Source organism: Balaenoptera musculus, chromosome 3, assembly GCF_009873245.2.
Source record: "Balaenoptera musculus isolate JJ_BM4_2016_0621 chromosome 3, mBalMus1.pri.v3, whole genome shotgun sequence".
NCBI lineage: Eukaryota > Metazoa > Chordata > Mammalia > Artiodactyla > Balaenopteridae > Balaenoptera > Balaenoptera musculus.
Genome location: NC_045787.1, coordinates 89,403,539 through 89,422,517, shown reverse-complemented (window position 1 = coordinate 89,422,517; position 18,979 = coordinate 89,403,539). Strand labels below are relative to the sequence as shown.

The window sequence follows — 18,979 nt, the reverse complement described above, 5'->3', positions numbered from 1 at the left end:
GCTTATAAATTAATAAGTAAAATATTCTCTATTTTTCCAACAGCCAACAAATAGAGCAACCCCTACCTATGCAGTACCCTTATTATCTAGTTAAATGGTTCCAAAATATATGGAATAAACAATGAGCACGTTCTATATTCATTAAGTGGGATCAGACACAATGTTGTTGAGAAAAAATTGCAAAGGAAAAGCAAACAAGATATAATGCAGACAAAGGCATATCATGAAAAACATGAGAGAATACTAACATATCTTTTCCTAAAGCTCTGTGCTTTGGGGTATTTTGTTGTCTTGAACAACATTTCAACAAAAGCCACCTCTTGACTCTACATAAACTATCAGCTCTGACGTCAACTAATTAGAAGTATTAGCTAATTATTTAAAATCCCTGAAGAGAGGATTGGATTGGCCTAGAGTGAGCCAGATGTCTATTGTGACCCTGTCAGCTATATGGCCAGGGTAGGGGAGGATGGAGCCAAATGGTGCTAATGTAGAAGTTAGACCCACTGGCCCAGCAGGGACTATGAGTGATGAACAATTCTCAGAGAAAGAGCTTACACCCCAAATTGTACAAATATTTGAATTCCATTGTGGTATTTCCCTGAATCGCCTATCATATTTACCATTCTTTTCCTCTTGCCTCCTACCTGTAGGATTTGTCCAAAGATCTCCCTTGATTCTTTTTTCTCAGTACTCTTCCTCGTGAAATTTCATAGCTTTGGGTATGTAGGTGAATCTTAAGTCTTTATTTCCAGATCTTATCCACTTCTTAATGTCTGCCTCACAAATTCACTTGGATTATAGATCTCTCCACTTGGTTGTCTCACAGGTAAATCACAGTCAGTACATCCAGAATGGCACAGATCATCTGCCCAGATTTTTCCATTGAATTGTCTTGATGCCAACTCTCTACTACTAATCATGTTGGCTCAAAACCATAAGATTATCTCTATGTCCACCCTCACAATTTCTTTTCTCACATCCTGGTAGTCATCGAGCCCTATTGATTTAACTTCCAACTAACCTCTCACATTCATTTACTTTTTGTCATTATTATTGCCCAAACTGTAGTTCAGACCTTTATTACTTCTTACCTAAATTGTTCAAATAATTGTCCAACTGTTTACCAGTAGTCACTCCTCACTCCAAACCATTCAACATTGGACTTTAAGTTTAGTCATCCTGAAGCACAGCTGTAATCTCATCACTCTTCTGCTGAATAATTCTCTTATTTATCAAATAAAACTCAAAAGTCTATGTGTAATATAGAATTGGTGCCCACTGCAACTAAGAGAATCTAAAATAACAATGATACTTAAAAATAGTTTATTTCTCTGAATATAGTCAGTCCAGAGCTGGTATGGTGATCCAGGATTTAGATTCCTTTTAACTAGCTGGTCTGCTGCACATGACTTACTCTTAAGGGCATTTCATGTTATATCATGGCTGCTGAAACTCCAGACATCACAGTTGTTCTTCATGCAGCAGAATAGAGGAAGGACAGAAGAAGGGTTTATACACTTTTTCAGGAGACTTCCCAGAACTATCTGAATTTTACTTATGTTTTATTGGCTGAAACCTTAGACATATGTGCATACCTAACTGCAAGAAAGAATCTTTCAGTAAGAAAGGGAGGAGAATAGATATTGATGTAGGTAGCTGTAAGTCTACCACAGACTACCATTCAGTGCCATTTGTATGTGTCTCAACCTAACATTTGCATCTTCATTTCCTATCTTGATTTTAAGCATTCTGTCTCTCTATGCTACATTAAGACTGTTCTTTTTTTTTTTCTTTGTTTCTACTTGTGTTAGGGTAAATTTGAAGCGACTATAAAAAGAGGTCTCTAATTTCAGAGGCTTAAGTAAGATAGAAGTGTATTTATCTGACATATGAATCCAGTAGGTCTAGGCTGACAGGATAGCTCTGCTTCTGGGGTCAGTGAGAAACTCACAACCCTCATTATCTCATAGTTGTACTGATCTGCCTAATCAAAGCCAATTCAGCACCATTTTTGTGTTCCAGTCAACTGGAAGGAAAAAAAGGTTTTATTCTAGGGAAAGTGGCCTGTCTTTAAGTTAAAGGTGACCTGAAATTTGCATATATTGTATCTCCTCACAACCTGCCAGAAAGACTGGGAAATATAGGCACTAGCTGCGTGATCATGTGACCAGGAAGAACAGAGAAAAGATTTGAAAGGATAACTGCCATTCTGTCACATTCTAGTTCCTGTCTTCATATCAAGGTACAGCTCAAGTGCCACTTCTGCAAAGAAGCTTTTTTTGAATTTTTAACCAAAAACAGTAATTCTTATAACTAATAGTTATCCAGTGCTGAATCTATGTAAGGAACTAGTGTGTTCCAGTTCATTGTTTTTCAAAATTCTGCAAATTTTGTCCTCATTTCCACAGGTGGAAAATTATAGCTCACACAGATTAAGTGATTAAGCAAAGATTATAGCATCAGGAAGTGTTGGAATCATGACCTTCTGAACTCCCCACAGGATTTTATTTCCTTTTTTCTTTCTTCAGTGTGTCTCCTTTATATTACATCATTTGTGATTTGTCTCACTTCCCTCCTAGAATGTGAATTTACTGAGGCCAGGCCTGATTCCTCTCTTAGCCCTCATTATATCTAGTGAAATATCTTGTATGTGGGAGGCTTTCATTAAATGTTTATTGAACAAATGAATTATCAGCTAAAAAAAGTTCTGAATTCACAGATAACATAGAGTCATTTGGATTGGTATCCGTGCAGTCAGAAGACTTTAGTATATTTCCCTTATATGAAATTGGCATGATGACCTTAATTCATTACCTTTCCACAGGACTGCACTTATACACTTACAGTAGATTACATTTATCTTTGTGAAATCCTTTGATAGTTTGAAGAAATTAGAATGTGTGAAGTTAAGATATATTTTCCTTTCAAATGCCTATATTTACTTTTTCAAGTTTCCTTTGCTTCTTATCATGGGTTGTGTTTATCATTAAATAAGCATTAATTTGTATAACCCCTATTTGTGATGGGCAAGAAATAGTTTAAAAAGCTGTATTTATTTCCTGTTAAATATTTATTGACATGAGCTGAGGGAGTCCAATTAACGTACTCAATCTCTGTACAGGAAGCTGGAAAGCATTAGCTTTCCATATTTTAAATGATTCACTACAGGCCTCAACCATACTGAAAGATAATTGACAAAACTAAAATTATTTATAAAATATATTCGAAGCATAGAAATTGTATTAGATATTATTTTTACCCTGAGGCTTTACTCTGCTTTAAAAATAAAATGATACAAATGCATTTTTCTCAGAGCCTATATAAAAGCTGAGATAAAATAACTAATTTTAGAAAATACATTTTTAGTTTGTATTTGAAACCCTTGGATATAGTGTGTGTAGTGTGTGTATTTGTGTGTGTGTGTGTGTGGGGGGGGGGGGCTGTGTCTTTGTGTGTTTGGAGGGGTTTCTGTGGTCGGTGGTAGGGAAATCTGCTTAAACGAGATGGTTTTAATTTGAGTTTCACTATTTATGATGTTAATCAGTGTTTCACATAGTTATTGGCCACACGGATTTCTTCTTTTGTCAATTACCTGTTTAAGCCTCTTCTCTATGTTTCTATTGTTTGGGAGTTCTTCATATATTCTGGTTATATTATGGGTATGAGTCCTTTGTCAGTTACATGTGTTGAAAATATGTTCTTCCATTTGAAGTTTTGCCTTTTAATTCTCTTAGGATGTCTTTATATAGGTATATTTACAAGCAGAGGTGGTTATCAAAATATTTAACTATTGATATAGTGTGGAGATTGATAAATCAGAATAGTGTGCACCTACTAAATATCAGGCCTATGTACAAGGATTTTAAAAAATTACAGCATCAGTTAGCATGGCCAAAATTATACTGGAAGTGATGGGAAGTGTCAGTCAATAAAGACATTGTTGCGTTTGTTGGGTACATCCATACTACTGCATGTTAGGATCAGTTGAACTTTAATGTCTGATAAATTTAATGAAGAAAGCATGCTACGGTTTTGCATACATGGTTCTATTTACTAAAAACAGTACACAAAGGTTGGTTTATATTTGTGAGCATTGAGAAAGATATGAAGGATACACACTGACCCATTAATCTTGGCTATTTCTAATGGGTAGAATTGGAGACAGTAGTGTTGGGACACATCCCTGAATGTTTGGTTTGTTATAAACAGCACTGTTATGTTAATACTTTTAAAGAATCTAATTTCTAATGAAAATCAGAAAAATTTAAATGAATAAAGGGGCTATCTTCTTCCCATAATACTCTGTAAAAATGGGAAGATCGAAGCTATTTTGGGCTCTTCGCGAAGAGTAGGTCCATGTCGATCAAAGATATGTCATCCCAGATGACTGTTGAGAAAGAGTTTTCAGCCAACCTTTACCATATACATCTAACCGCATATCTCCAAGAGCAAGATAACAGGTAGTCAAGAATGAAGTTATTCATTTCAAATGCCCAATTCTAGCAGACTTTGTGAATTCTAACACCTCAACTTTTCTGCTATTTTACTATACGCTGCTTGAGGGCAAGGTTGTTTGTTGGTTTCACCGTTGTATCCCAGTTCCAAGGTTAGTAGCGCCTGATACATAGGGATAGTCAATAAATGCTTACTGATTGAATGACTAAGTAAATGCCTACTTCAGGGTGGCAGTTAAAGAGCTGGTCATTTCATTAATGTTCTTCACTGGGATATCTATTTGGCTCTAGTTTACAGAGCATCATGGTTTTATCTCTGCTTATCCTGTGATCGTGTGGCCCTGTGATTACTTTTACATACATCTGTCTTCCCAATTGGACTATGAGTCACTCAGAGGCAAAATTTAATTTTTTTTTTCATGTTTTTTTCCTATATCCCACAGAGCAACTAATTCAGTAAATTATAAATACAGTAAGTTTTTGAAAGATGTTTTATTTTCTCAGATCACTCCTTTTAATCATATGACTCCAGCAATTATTTTATCACACAAACAACTCATTGACTCTACTACCCATTTTCTATTCCTCTGATATCACTTTTGATTCCATGCCATTTTAAACGCTGTGGTACATCATTATAATCACTTTACTCATTCTCTTGCATATAGCCTCAACTTTTCTCACTTCTCTTTGAAATACTTGTCTATCCTCTCTACACTTTGCCCATGGGATCCTTTCCATTCACAAGACTTTAAATGCCATATGTGTGCTGATGACTCAAAAATTGATATATTTAGCCTGAACCTTTCCCCCAAATTCAGACTCATATCTAACTGCTTACTCTGCGTCTCCATTTGGATGGCCATGGTCATCTCAAACATAACATGTCCAATACTGAACTTATTCTCTACCCTCACCTCAAATCTGCTCCTCTAGTAACCTTTCCCATCTCGGTAAACAGCAATTCTATCCTTTCTGTTACTCAGTTCAATCATGACTCCTTTTTTTTTTTTCGTCTCATGCCTATTTCTAATTCATTGGGCAGTCTGGTTGGAGCTAATGTCAAAATATATCCATTATCCAAACTCTTCGCTTTAATTACTTTGCTGTAATTTTGATCCAAGCCAAATTACCTCTCAGCTAAGTTTATGTGTGATATCTCCCTTGCTACCTCCCCACACTCCAGCTCTCAACACAGCATCGGAATGATCCTGTTAAAATATAAGTTGAATTATGCCACTCCTCTTATCAAAACCCTGCAGTAGCTTCCCATCTCATCCAAAGTTAGTATGGCTCCTTGTCACCTCTCTGACCTTACTACATACATCTTTTCTGTCCTGCCTACTATACTTCAGCCACAGTTTGACTGATTCCACTTGCACGGAGGGAATAATGTTTTAGCTTAAATTGAACCAACACTGAAATATGTGAGGAGATAAATCAGTCTTCAACGTAATGAAGCTATGCTGGATTTTTTTCAAAGGCTACAAAGTTCTTCAATATGAGAATTATGTTTCTCAATCCAAGAGTATGATAAGATCAATATAGGAGACCTGTGTGTGTGTGTGTGTATATATATATATATATATATACACACATACATATATATACGTAAATATTTTACTGATTTTTGTGTGTGTGAAACTTTCTCATTAAGGTAAAGTGCTTTTTCAGAAAATAGATACACTTAGCCACTGGATGTTTGATTAATTAAAATTTGGAAGTGATAGCTATAATTATTGATTTTTTTTCTTTTTTGGTTTAGGCCACCATTTTCAATCACAAAAGAATTCATCTTGAGACTCAACCAAACAAAAAATCCAAAAGAGGAGGAAGAACTGTTGGACATAGCTAGAAAAAACCTTATCAAATGTAAGGTAATGGCACACTATTGATTACTTAGTATGTGAACTTTCTCTTCCAGTTGGTAGATGATTACATGTTCTAAAATATTGAAAGAAAAAGATAAGAATACACCTTTCTTAATTATAAGTAGGCATAGTTAAAAATACTAATGCAAATTAAAGTTAAAACTTATGACCAAATTATTCAATGTCAAATGGCTTTTTGGATGAAGATTCTTCATAAATTATTGGAGAATATAGTTGTTTGCACTAATCCAAGAGCCCACAGCAAAATATCAACGGCTGGCAAATAAATTTTTGTTTATGAAAATTACACTTTTTACTAAAAAAATGTTAACTGATATATGATGTTTCCTAAAGAGGAAAGAAAGGTCTCCTAAACATTCACTATACATGCACAGAGTACTCTGTTCTTTCTCTGTAACAAACTATTCACCTAACTTGTAGAAAATACATTTTTTAAGAATATGTCATTAATTCACAAATTTTCAAACACATATAAAAACAGAACAGAAAGTAAAGTAAGTCCTTGTTTTACCTTTTCTTCATTAGATCCAGTTTAAGTTTTGGCAGAGAAATAATATACATATGATTTTGCTTTAATACTAGATAACTGGTGAAATAAAAGCTGCACAAAACTGAAGTATAAATTAAGCCAACTTTTTTTTGTGGCTGTTATTTCCCAGCATTTTGGCTCATGATTGACCATATATTTAAAATTTTTTTAAAAATCCATGAAAAAAGTTGATGAGAAAAAAGAATATACTTTATTAGCTTTGCATGCAGATAGTTGCCAGCAGGTACATTCATCAGTGAGTTTCTCTTCAGTTGGCCAATTGGGGCAGCCCCAGGAATGGTCACATTAAGATAAGGGGGGGGCAATCTTCGTATCTCTTTTATGTTCACTAACTTCAGTCCATCCACAGTGAAGTAGCTGGAGTTCTCCAGAAAATTGGCCTCAAGCTATTTTTTTCAATATACTTACCTTTTAAAATCAGAGATGCATTCTCTTGGTGAGGAAATGAGACAGAAGTAATCCCTAGAAAGAAAGAGTGAAAATTATTTTCAGCAGACAATGATATTATTCAGAATATTAACATTCTCTACATTTTAACACTAATACAGTTTATGTAAAATGTCAAAAAATAATATAAAAGAAAAAATATACAGCTTTAAGAGCATCAGCCTCATAGAATGACTTTCAGAATAAAGGGATAATATAAATAAATAAGTGAATAAATAAAAATGAAAATAAGTGATAAAATAGTAATAAATAAAATACAAATAATAGAATTAATAATAAAATATAAATAATATATCAATCATATATATATATATATATATATATAAATAAATATATAGATAGATCAATAAAACAAAGAGCTGGGCTTTTGAAAGGGTAAACAAAATCAACAAACCTTTAGCCAGACTCACCAAGAAGAAAAGAGAGAGGACCCAAATAAACAAATTGAGAAATGAAAGAGGAGAAATAACAACTGATACCACGGAAATACAAAAAATTCACAAGAAAATACTATGAACAGTTATATGCCAACAAAATGCACTACCTAGAAGAAATGGACAAGTTTCTAGACACATACAGCCTACCAAACTGAGTCAAGAAGAAACATAATTTGAAGAGACTGATCACTACACCTGAAATAAAATATGTAATAAAAAACTCCCTGCAAACAAAAGTCCAGGACTGGAAGGCTTCACTGGGGAATTCTGCCAGACCTACAAAGAAGAACTTATACCTATCCTTCTCAAACTCTTCCAAAAAACTGAAGAGGAGGGAACATTCCCAAAGTCATTCTCTGAAGCCACCATCACCCTGATGCCAAAACCAGACAAAGACACTACCAAAAAAAAAAAAAAAAAAAAATCACAGGCCAATATCTTTGAATATAGATGCAAAAATCCTCAGCAAAATATTAGCAAACTGAATCCAACAACACATAAAAGGATTGTACACTATGATCAAGTTGGATTCATCCCATGGTCACAAGGATGGTTCAACATATGCAAATCAATCAATGTTTTAAACCACATCAACAAAAGAAAAGATAAAACAACAACATGATCATTGCAGAAAAGCATTTGATAAAATTCAACATCCATTCATGATAAAAACTCTCACCAAAGTGGGTATAGAGGGAGCATATCTCAACATAATAAAAAGCCACTTATGACAAACCCACAGTCAACCTAATACTCTTTGGTGAAAAGCTGAAAGCCTTCTTGCTAAATTCTGGAACAAGACAAGGATGCCCACTCTTACCAATTCTATTTAACATAGTGTTGGAAGTCCTAGGCACAGCAATCAGACAAGAAAAAAAGGTATCCAAATTGGAAAGAAAGAGATAAAATTGTCATTGTATGCAGATGATATGATACTCTATACAGAAAACCCTAAAGACTCCACACAAAAACTGTTAGAACTGATAAATGAATTCAGCAAGGTAGCGGGTTACAAGATTAACATACAGAAATCTGTTCCATTTCTTTACAGTAACGAGGAAATATCAGAAAGAGAAAGTAAAAAAAAAAAATCCCATTTAACATCATGTCAAAAAAAATACCTAGGAATAAACCTGACCTAGGAGGTGAAAGACTTACATGCTGAGAACTATAAAACATTGATAAAGGAAATTGAAGATGATTCAAAGAAATGGAAAGATATCCAATACTTTGGATTGGAAGAATTAATATTGTTAAAATGGCCATACTGCCCAAAGCAATCTACAGAATTAATGCTATCCCTATCAAATTACCCATGAGATTTCTCACAGAGCTAGAACTAAGAATCCTGGAACTTATATGGAACCACAAAAGACCCAGAATTGCCAAAAGCAATCCTGAGGAAAAAGAACAAAGCTTGGAGGCGTAACCCTCCCAGACTTCAGATAACACTACAAATCTACAGTAATCAAAGCAGTGTGGTATTGGCACAACAGACATATGGATCAGTGGAACAGAATAGAGAGCCCAGAAGTAAATCCACACACCTAGAATCAATTAATCTGCAATGAAGGAGGCAATAATATACAATGGGCAGTCTCTTCAACAAGTGGTAGTGGGAAAACTGTACAGCCACATGTAAATCAGTGAAGTTAGAACACACCCTCACACCATAGACAAATATAAACTCAAAATGACTTAAAGACTTGAATATAAGACATGACACCATAAAACTTCTAGGAGAGAACATTGGCAAAACATTCTCTGACATAAATTATACCAGTATTTTCTTAGGTTAGTCCTCCCAAGGCAATAGAAATAAAAGCAAAAATAAACAAATGGGACCTAATCAAACTCATAAGCTTTTGCACAGCAAAGGAAACCATACACAAAATGAAAAGATAACTTGTGGACTGGGAGGAAGTATTTGCAAGTGATGCAACTGACAAGGGCTTAGTTTCCAAAATATGCAAAACAGCTCATACAGCTCAATATCAAAGAAACCCCAAACAACCCAATCAAAAAATGGGCAAAAGACCTAACTAGATGTTTCTCCAAAGAAGACATACAGATGGCCAACAGGCACATGAAAAGATGCTCAACATCACTAATTGTTAGAGAAATGCAAATCCATACCATAATGAGGTATCACCTCACACTGATCAGAATGGCCATTATCAAAAAGTCTACAAATAACAAATGCTGGAGAGGGTATGGAGGAAAATGAACCCTACTATATTGTTGGTGGGAATGTAAATTGGTACAGCCACTATGCAAAACAGTATGGAGGTTCCTTAAAAAACTTAAATAGAGTTACCATATGATCCAGCAATTCCACTCCTGGGCATATATCTAGAAAAGATGAAAAGTCTAATTCAAAAAGATACATGCACCCCAATGTTTGTAGCAGCACTATTTACAATAGCCAAAACATGGAAGCAACCTAAGTATCCATTGACAGGTGAATGGATAAAGAAGATGTGATATATATATATATATGTATATATATGTATGTATATATATATGTATATATATGTGTATATATATGTATATATATGTATGTGTATATATATATATATATAAAAGAATATTACTCAGCCATAAAAAGAATGAAGTATTGCCATTTGCAGCAATATGGATGGATCTGGCGATTATCATACTAGGTGAAGTAAGGTCAGACAGAGAAAACAAATATATGATTCACTTACATGGGGAATCTAAAAAAATAATACAAATTAACTTATTTACAAAACAGAATCAGACACACAGACATAGAAAACAAACTTATGATTACCAAAGGGAAAAGTGTCAGGGAGGGATAAATTAGGAGTATGGGATTAACAGATACACACTACTATATATAAAATAGATAAACAACAAGGACTTACTGTATAGCACAGGAAACTATATTCAATGTCGTGTTATAACCTTTAATGGAAAAGAATCTGAAAAAGAATATATATTTATTGATGTATATGTATAACTGAATCACTTTGCTGTACATCTGAAACTAAAACATATTGTAAATCAACTATATTCAATAAAAACAAATAAAATATTAATAAATTATAAATAATAAATAAATATAGAATAAATAAAGTATAGATAATAAAAATAAATATATATTAAATTTAAAAGCTGTACATTTTGTTTGCCTCTTTTATCTTCCCCATAACAGAGGAAATTGGGTCTCAAAACCTTAGGTACTGGGAGGCATGTGCATCTTCCTACGACATGGACTGAAGTAGTATATCTGGCTCAGTGCAAAGGAGAAATCCAAGATGGTATGTCCTCTAACTAAGCTCTTCTTAGTTACCCTAAGTGTTTTCTAGATTAGCAGTGAAGGCATAATTTGAGAACTTTAATATTTAGAAATTGTGCAGGAGCCAAGGAAAATCTGCCTTTCTCTATTGAAATACCTGATAATGTTTCATTATGAAAGGTCCTTTTGTAATTTTGAATTTATGAATTTGGCTGCTCAACTTTTTAATTACGAAATTGTTTTAAAAACTTTTGCTCAGGAGAGTCTTTATTGCTTTTTTCTAAAATTAGTAACTAATTAAAAAGTAATATAAAATGTCATTTAGTGATTTTCAATAACACGACGCACTATACTTTAGAGAAATTCGTTTCTGCATTTTATAATTTTTACTCGGTAAAACATTAACCAAATGGCCATTTGTTTTCCACTTGTTTTAAATAGCCATTTTACTTCATTACCTTTTCATTTATCACTTATTTCTGTCTCCTTTTAAACCACCCTCCAACCATCTAAAAAAGAAATTAAAAACATTATTTAGGAAATAAAGTTTCTTCTGTATTTTTTAAATTTTATGTGTATGCCTTTTAAAATGAGTTTTTGAATGTTAACCATATGAGGTCAGAGAGTAGTTTCCCCTTATAAATTGGGTTTTTGTAGTGCTATCGGGAGCTTTCAAGCAACAGGAAGAATAAGAATGATTTTTATTTAACTTGCCTTTATGGCACTTCATCACAGTGCTATCCACAGCCTGACCCTATTAAATGTTTAAATGATATTGAAGTAAACAATCTTGGCTACCAGCAACCAGCAGCCCCTTGCTCTTCTCTGTCAATTAAACCTCAGTTTTGTTCATGAAAGCGCCTCAAAATCTTTGTACAGGCACATTCTTGGAGATATTGTGAGTCTGGTTCCAGATCACCATAATAAAGCGAATATTGTAATAAAGCGAGTCACATTAATTTTTTTGTTTCACAGTGCATGTAAAAGTTATGCTTACACTATACTGTAGTCTATCAAATGTGCAATAGCATTATGTCTGAAATGTACATACCTTAATTAAAAAATAATGCTGTTGGAAAAGTGGCACTGATAGACTTGCTAGACGCAGGGTTGCCACAAACCCTCAATTTGTAAAAAATACAATATCTGCAAAGCATAATCAAAGTGAATAAGATGAGGTATGCCTGTAATGACGTGAGGTGCAATGTTCTGTAGGGCCTTAGCGCTATATTCTTCCTTGTTCAGCTCCACTGGGCCTTATTTCCTCTGCTTTGATTTTCTAGTCTTCTACTTTTCTCTTTTATAGCACTTATCTTGAGCACTGTCTTTTGTCATCCAGTTCTGTCCTATTTCCCCACCATTATATATGTGGCCTAGTGATCTATTTTGTGTTGGGTGGAAGAGCTGGAGCTCCTAGGGCATTTCTCTCTCTCCTTGCCTCTTCCCCCTCCCTGCCCTCCCCCACCTCTGTAGTCTCTCTGGCTTAGTGACTTCTGAGTAGTTGAATGTCCTACATGGCAGCTTAGAATTCCAAAGGTAGTATCTTGACAAAGAGATAGAGGGGGCAACTGTGTTGCCTTTTCTGATCTAGCCTTGGAAGTCATGCAGTGTCACTTCTGCCACATTCTATTAGTTGAAGCAGTCACAGGCCTGCTCAGGTTCAAGGGGAAGGGGGCATAGACTTCACCTCTTGATGGGAGGGATGTCAAAGACTTTGTGAATATTTTAAAACCAGAAGCTTTAAATATGCTTTATGCTTCCCTGGATCATGCTACCTTTGATTACGATCATCTGCCTGCCTTATTTTTTGTTGCGGAATCAGTTTTATATAGACTCTGTTGTGATGCATTCCTAAAGACGTACTTATACTCAGTTGAAATAAAGCTGGCAAAGGTAAGTTTTAAAATAATTTTAATGTGTTTTAATTGCTACATGTACTACATCTAGCCACATGATATCTGTTTCAGGAGCTAAACAGGCCATTTGGTTTTATTACAGAATATTCTCGTTTGGTAGCTTATTTTAATCTCCTCTAAATGTGGACATTACATTATTGCTGGATATGCAAATGGAGATAGTTTGAGAAAATACAGTTTCACCAACTATGTAAGAAAATAACATTTAATTAAAAATCAAGTTTGTACTTATTTCTGAGTATATATAGCTTTTCTCCTCTCTTTTTTTTTAACATCGTTATTGGAGTATAATTGCTTTACAATGGTGTTTTAGTTTCTGCTTTATAACAAAGTGAACAGCTATACATATACATATATCCCCATATCTCCTCCCTTTTGCGTCTCACTCCCACCCTCCCTATCCCACCCCTCTAGGTGGTCACAGAGCACCGAGCTGATCTCCCTGTGCTATGCGGCTGCTTCCCACTAGCTATCTATTTTACATTTGGTAGTGTATATATGTCCATGCCACTCTCTCACTTCGTCCCAGCTTACCCTTGCCCCTCCCTGTGTCCTCAAGTCCATTCTCTACATCTGCGTCTTTATTCCTGTTCTGCCCCTAGGTTCTTCAGAACCATTTTTTTTTTTTTAGGTTCTATATATATGTGTTAGCATATGGTATTTGTTTTTCTCTTTCTGACTTACTTCACTCTGTATGACAGACTCTAGGTCTATCCATCTCACTACGAATAACTCAATTTCATTTCTTTTTATGGCTGAGTAATATTCCATTGTATATATGTGCCACATCTTCTTTATCCATTCATCTGTCGATGGACACTTAGGTTGCTTCCATGTCCTGGCTATTGTAAATAGAGCTGCAATGAACATTGTGGTACATGACTCTTTTTGAATTATGGTTTTCTCAGGATATATGCCCAGTAGTGGGATTGCTGGGTCGTATGGTAGTTGTGTTTTTAGTTTTTTTGAGGAACCTCCATACTGTTCTCCATAGTGGCTGTATCAATTTACATTCCCACCAACAGTGCAAGAGGGTTCCCTTTTCTCCACACCCTCTCCAGCATTTATTGTTTGTAGATTTTTTGATGATGGCCATTCTGACTGGTGTGAGGTGATACCTCATTGTGGTTTTGATTTGCATTTCTCTAATGATTAGTGATGTTGAGCATCCTTTCATGTGTTTGTTGGCAATTTGTATATCTTCTTTGGAGAAGTGTTCTCCTATCTATTTTAAGGATTGCTAAATGCCACTTTTCCATTTAAAAATGCTGACTGATAATTCTTAAATTGTTGCCGGATTTGAGAAGATGAGTTGTTCTCTCAGTATTCTATGTCGTTTTAGAGCCATAAGATGGGAAACTATGTTTATGTAGCTCATGTTTCATAAGGTCCTAGAAGACATATGGTTCTACTTCCTGTGATGATCAAGGCTGCCTGCTGCAAAATTTATTATTAGTCAAAGAAATTTAGCTTAACTAATGGTTTTATTGCAAAGAAAAGCAAGAAGAATAATTTTAAGAATAAAGAAATATATACATATGTATATATCTCAATTGACATATATGTGTATATATATCATTTGAAATTAAGTATGGTATTATTTGCAAAAATATATTTTTTCCTTATTTAATTTTGATTATGAACTGTTAGAAAATGAGCGTGAAGATATTCATGAGTCAGCCAGGACATTTTTGGAAGATATGTGTTTCAGACCTTATAAATTAGGTCTAGATCTTCTCTGATATGTTTGGGGGTAAAAGACTTATGGACACCAGGCAGGATACAGAGAACACATAACAGAAATTGAACATGCAAAGAACTGATGCTTTTCTAGAAGAACAGGAGGCAAAGAGACAAGTAAAATTATAATGTCTTTTTCTTCTGTCCTCTTTATTTCCCAAACTGTTCATTATGGCGATATTTAAGAGCTTATATTTATATAATTATTTTGGGATTTCAAATTTATATATAATACAAAAAGATGGGTATATTAGTTTATGATGGAAAAAGAGTGGAGTGGAAAAACATAGAGAAAGTGTGGCTTTTCTTTCCTTTCCTTCTCATCTCCTTTACTGACCTTTTTCCATTTCTTGCCTTTTATATTTCTGCCAGCAATAAAAATGGCTATAAAATAGTTTTTGCCATTGCACATATTGCTTATAATTTACGTATACCATGGATTCATTGAATTTTAAAAAGATGCCTGTATCCTCTCATCTGGATGTTTAGACTATTTGCATTGCACAATGATCAGTGCTTTAGCTATATTAGACATAATAACTTATTTAATCTTTGCAAAAGTCCTAAAAGGTAGGTGCTATTATTATCCACCATTCCACAGACTAGGCATTGAGAGTCTAAGTGAATTACCCAAGATCTCAGCAGAGAAGATTTTGAAACCCACAGTCCAGTGGACTCTCAGCTATGATTCTACTCATTTACCTTGGCTCTCAGATTTACTAATTTTAGTGCTTACTTTTTATTGTTCTAGATAATATAAATTAGCTAGTAGAAATCAGCATGCTTTATAAGTGCCTTTGATTTCAGGCAAGAAGCCATTTCAATTATCCTCCTTGTCTTTGTAGGAATTTCATTATATATCTAACAGTCCGTTGGAAACTTCTCTTTTGATCTTTTCGTGTTGACAGAATAGTATATTTAATGGTATTGCCATAAAGGCATTACTCACCTTAATATGCACCATTTTGTTTCTCTTTTCACAAAGAAGTATGTAGCTCAGGGTTGGGAAGAGCCAGAAATACCTGATTCCCTAATATTACTTACTTTCCAATTTTGTGTGCATTCTTTCCTCATTGTTTTCCTCTGAGTGTAGAATCTTAACTAATGATGTCTACTTATTAAAGTATAGGAATAACATATAAGCAACAGTAGGTTTAATATATTTTATTTTATTTTTATTTATTTTTAATTAATTAATTTATTATTTATTTTTGGCTGCGTTGGGTCTTCGTTGCTGTGCGCGGGCTTTCTCTAGTTGCGGTGAGCGGGGGCTACTCTTCGTTGCGGCGTGTGGGCTTCTCATTGCAGTGGCTTCTCTTTTTCTGGAGCACGGGCTGTAGGCACGTGGGCTTCGGTAATTGTGGCACGCATCCTCTAGAGCGCAGGCTCAGTTGTTGTGGCACACGGGCTTAGTTGCTCCATAGCATGTGGGATTCTCCCAGACCAGTGCTCGAACCCACATCCCCTGCGTTGGCAGGCGGACTCCTAACCACTGCACCACCAAGGAAGCCCGGTTTAATATATTTTAGATAGGAATATAAACAGTGTTCTTCAAGCTTCTATAAAGAACATAAAACACATCACCAACTATTACAATGTAATACATAATAAATATTATTCAGCATTTCTATTTCACGGTTAGATAACAGAGAAATGAAGATAAGAAAAGATGAAAAGAGAAGGAAAGAAGGGGGTGAAAGAATAAAGGAAGAAAAGACAGGTGAGCAGGGAAAGAAACTGACAAGCAGAAATTTACTCTAGGAGGCAAACCTACAGAGAGAGTATGTACACAAATGAAACATGAGGACAGATGCATAGAAAGTTCCAGAATTCCTTAGAGATTAAAGACTGGCAGATTTTTCAACAAAAATCTGGCTTTTCAGAATATTACAGATGAAAGCTTTTAAAACCATTTTCCCAAGCATAGTTGTATAGAGTTTCACTTCATTGGTGTATAATACAGCAGTTATGCAAACTGATATGTTGATTATGTATTTTTCTCTTCAGACCCACGTTAAAATTTTAAAGTATTGCTTTCAATATCCTTCTGTGATCCCTTGCAAAATCTTAAATTATTCTTCTTCTGATGAATTTATTATTTCCAACTTTAATATGCTCACTTAGGGTATTGCAATATTCTTTTAAATGATCTGTTGATCTCCACTTCCTTCTCATCTAACTTCAGTCTCTTAGAGAAGCATAGTACTATATCAAAGTGCTTTATGTGAAGAGATTCCTTGGCATGACATAAACATTTTATTTTTATTTATTTTTAAAAGTTGATAAATGGTGCATGTTTATAATTTATGGATGTATTTACAAATATTCATGGTGCGTTCTTAGAATTTATTTTAATGATAGAAGTTTTTGGTAAAAATATTTGGAAATCACTGCTGTAATAGAAAGTTCATGTCTTTTGATGCAGAACACACAGTCCTGGGTTTGAATTCCAGTAATGCTACTTATTTGCTTAATAGTCTTGGGTGAAGCACTGAGACTTGGTAGAATCATCTTTTGAATTTAATTTTATTTTTTAAATTGTAGATCTAATAATACCCTGTACCATTGTTAAGATGTTAAGAGGATTTGCATATATGTATATCTTGATAGTGATATAATGGTAGTTATTATTATTTGGTCCTTTTCCGAAATCTTATGATTTAGCAATTTAGGCATTTACATTCCATTTATTTCTATAGTGTGTGTTGTTTTTTCTCATTTTCTGTGAAATCTTATATATTTTTGCAGATATTTAATTTTCTGTTGTCTATGTAAAACAGTTTTAACTATACATGTATTTTAAACTTCACAGAAGTAAGATATGAAATTGTGTATTTAGTAATGACGTGTGTGTGTGTGTGTTTTCATGAGGGAATGAGGACTTCAGTACAACATACTATGCACAGGCAGAATATTTCTCAAAACTATTGCAATCCACATTCGTCTATATACTGAGACAAGGCACTGTGCAATGTAGTATAATATTTTCTCTTTTATTTTACTGAAAAATCCCCTTTCTATTGATTTCATGACTCACTTAAGGGGCATGATTTGCAATTTGAAAAATACTGTTCTAAAGGACATAGAACAAAATAGTATTCAGTATTGGTCATTATATGTAATGGAGAGATGATTTATGAATTTTTTTTTTGCTGAACCAGTATTTTAACCTTGATACAAATGTTTTAAAGTTATTTCAAAAGCATACAATCTCAAATGAATTTGAAATTGTTTCATCAAAAGCAAATGTAATAATAAAATGGTTTATTTTCCTTATGGTTTTTAAACATTTATTGATGCAACACAAAAATGCTTTTTTCTTTCTTTTTTGACAGATTGGCTATTTGGTCTTCTTACGACTTTTTATATATTTCCTTCATGGTCACCTGGAAAGTTTTAAACAACATTTACTTAGGCTTCAACCATATTTATACGGTAGACTGTCTTTTATTTTCTACATTTATAAATGTTTTATGTTATTTTGAGAAGCTCAGACTATCACTATAAAGAGTATAGGCTGTATTTTATTTTTTGTGAAAGATAATAGGTGCAGTACTGAAGAGCACAGCTTCTGGGCGAGACTGCTTGGGTTTTACTTTTAAATTTCCTACTTAGCTAAGCATATGAACTTGTCCGTGGCTCAGTTTTCTTATCTGTAATATCTAACTCACTGGGTTTCAAGAAAGTTAAATTCGTATTTTAGTAAGGTAACCCTAGTGGTGATGTAGTTGCTGAACTGGAGTAAGGAGAGAGTAGACGCAGGGGGTCCATTAGCTATGACGTTCGTACAGGCAAGAGATGTTAAAGGTATGAACTTCTAAAATGGGGATGGATAGAGTAAAATAGTTTTGAAAAGTGTTTAGGAGATAGAAAACACTGAACTTGGTGATCCCTTGGATCTAAGCTATATATAAGGGAAAGTGACAAATTCAGGATGAATCTTAAATTTTACATATTGACTAATAAGGTCAAGATAATGGTGCTCTAAACTGAGAAAATTTTGGAGAAACATTTGGACATACTGAATTTGAAGGTCACTCAGGTGTATATACCCAGTTGGAAACACAGGTTTGGAACTAGGGAAATAAGTGAAGCCTGGGAATCACTTATTTCATGGGTGTCAACATGGATCATTTGACAGTCATCACTGTTAACGTGGATGAGATAACCTGGGAATGGGAGGTGGTGGTGGGGAGAAATTTATTCTAGTAGTAGAGTCTTGGAGAACATAAACATTTAATAGATTATTGGAGTAACAGACAACAACCAGTAGAGAAG

At 34.3% G+C, this 18,979-nt stretch overlaps 1 protein-coding gene across 1 annotated transcript in view; it reads left to right on the top strand.

Moving 5' to 3' along the window:
* Positions 1-18,979, top strand: part of TMEM232 (transmembrane protein 232) — a 246,958-nt gene that overhangs the window by 11,024 nt on the left and 216,955 nt on the right. Inside the window, 4 exon segments of the mRNA XM_036847913.1 lie at positions 6,223-6,334; positions 10,962-11,067; positions 12,811-12,938; positions 18,037-18,136. Of these exon segments, the coding sequence (XP_036703808.1) occupies positions 6,223-6,334; positions 10,962-11,067; positions 12,811-12,938; positions 18,037-18,136 (446 nt within the window).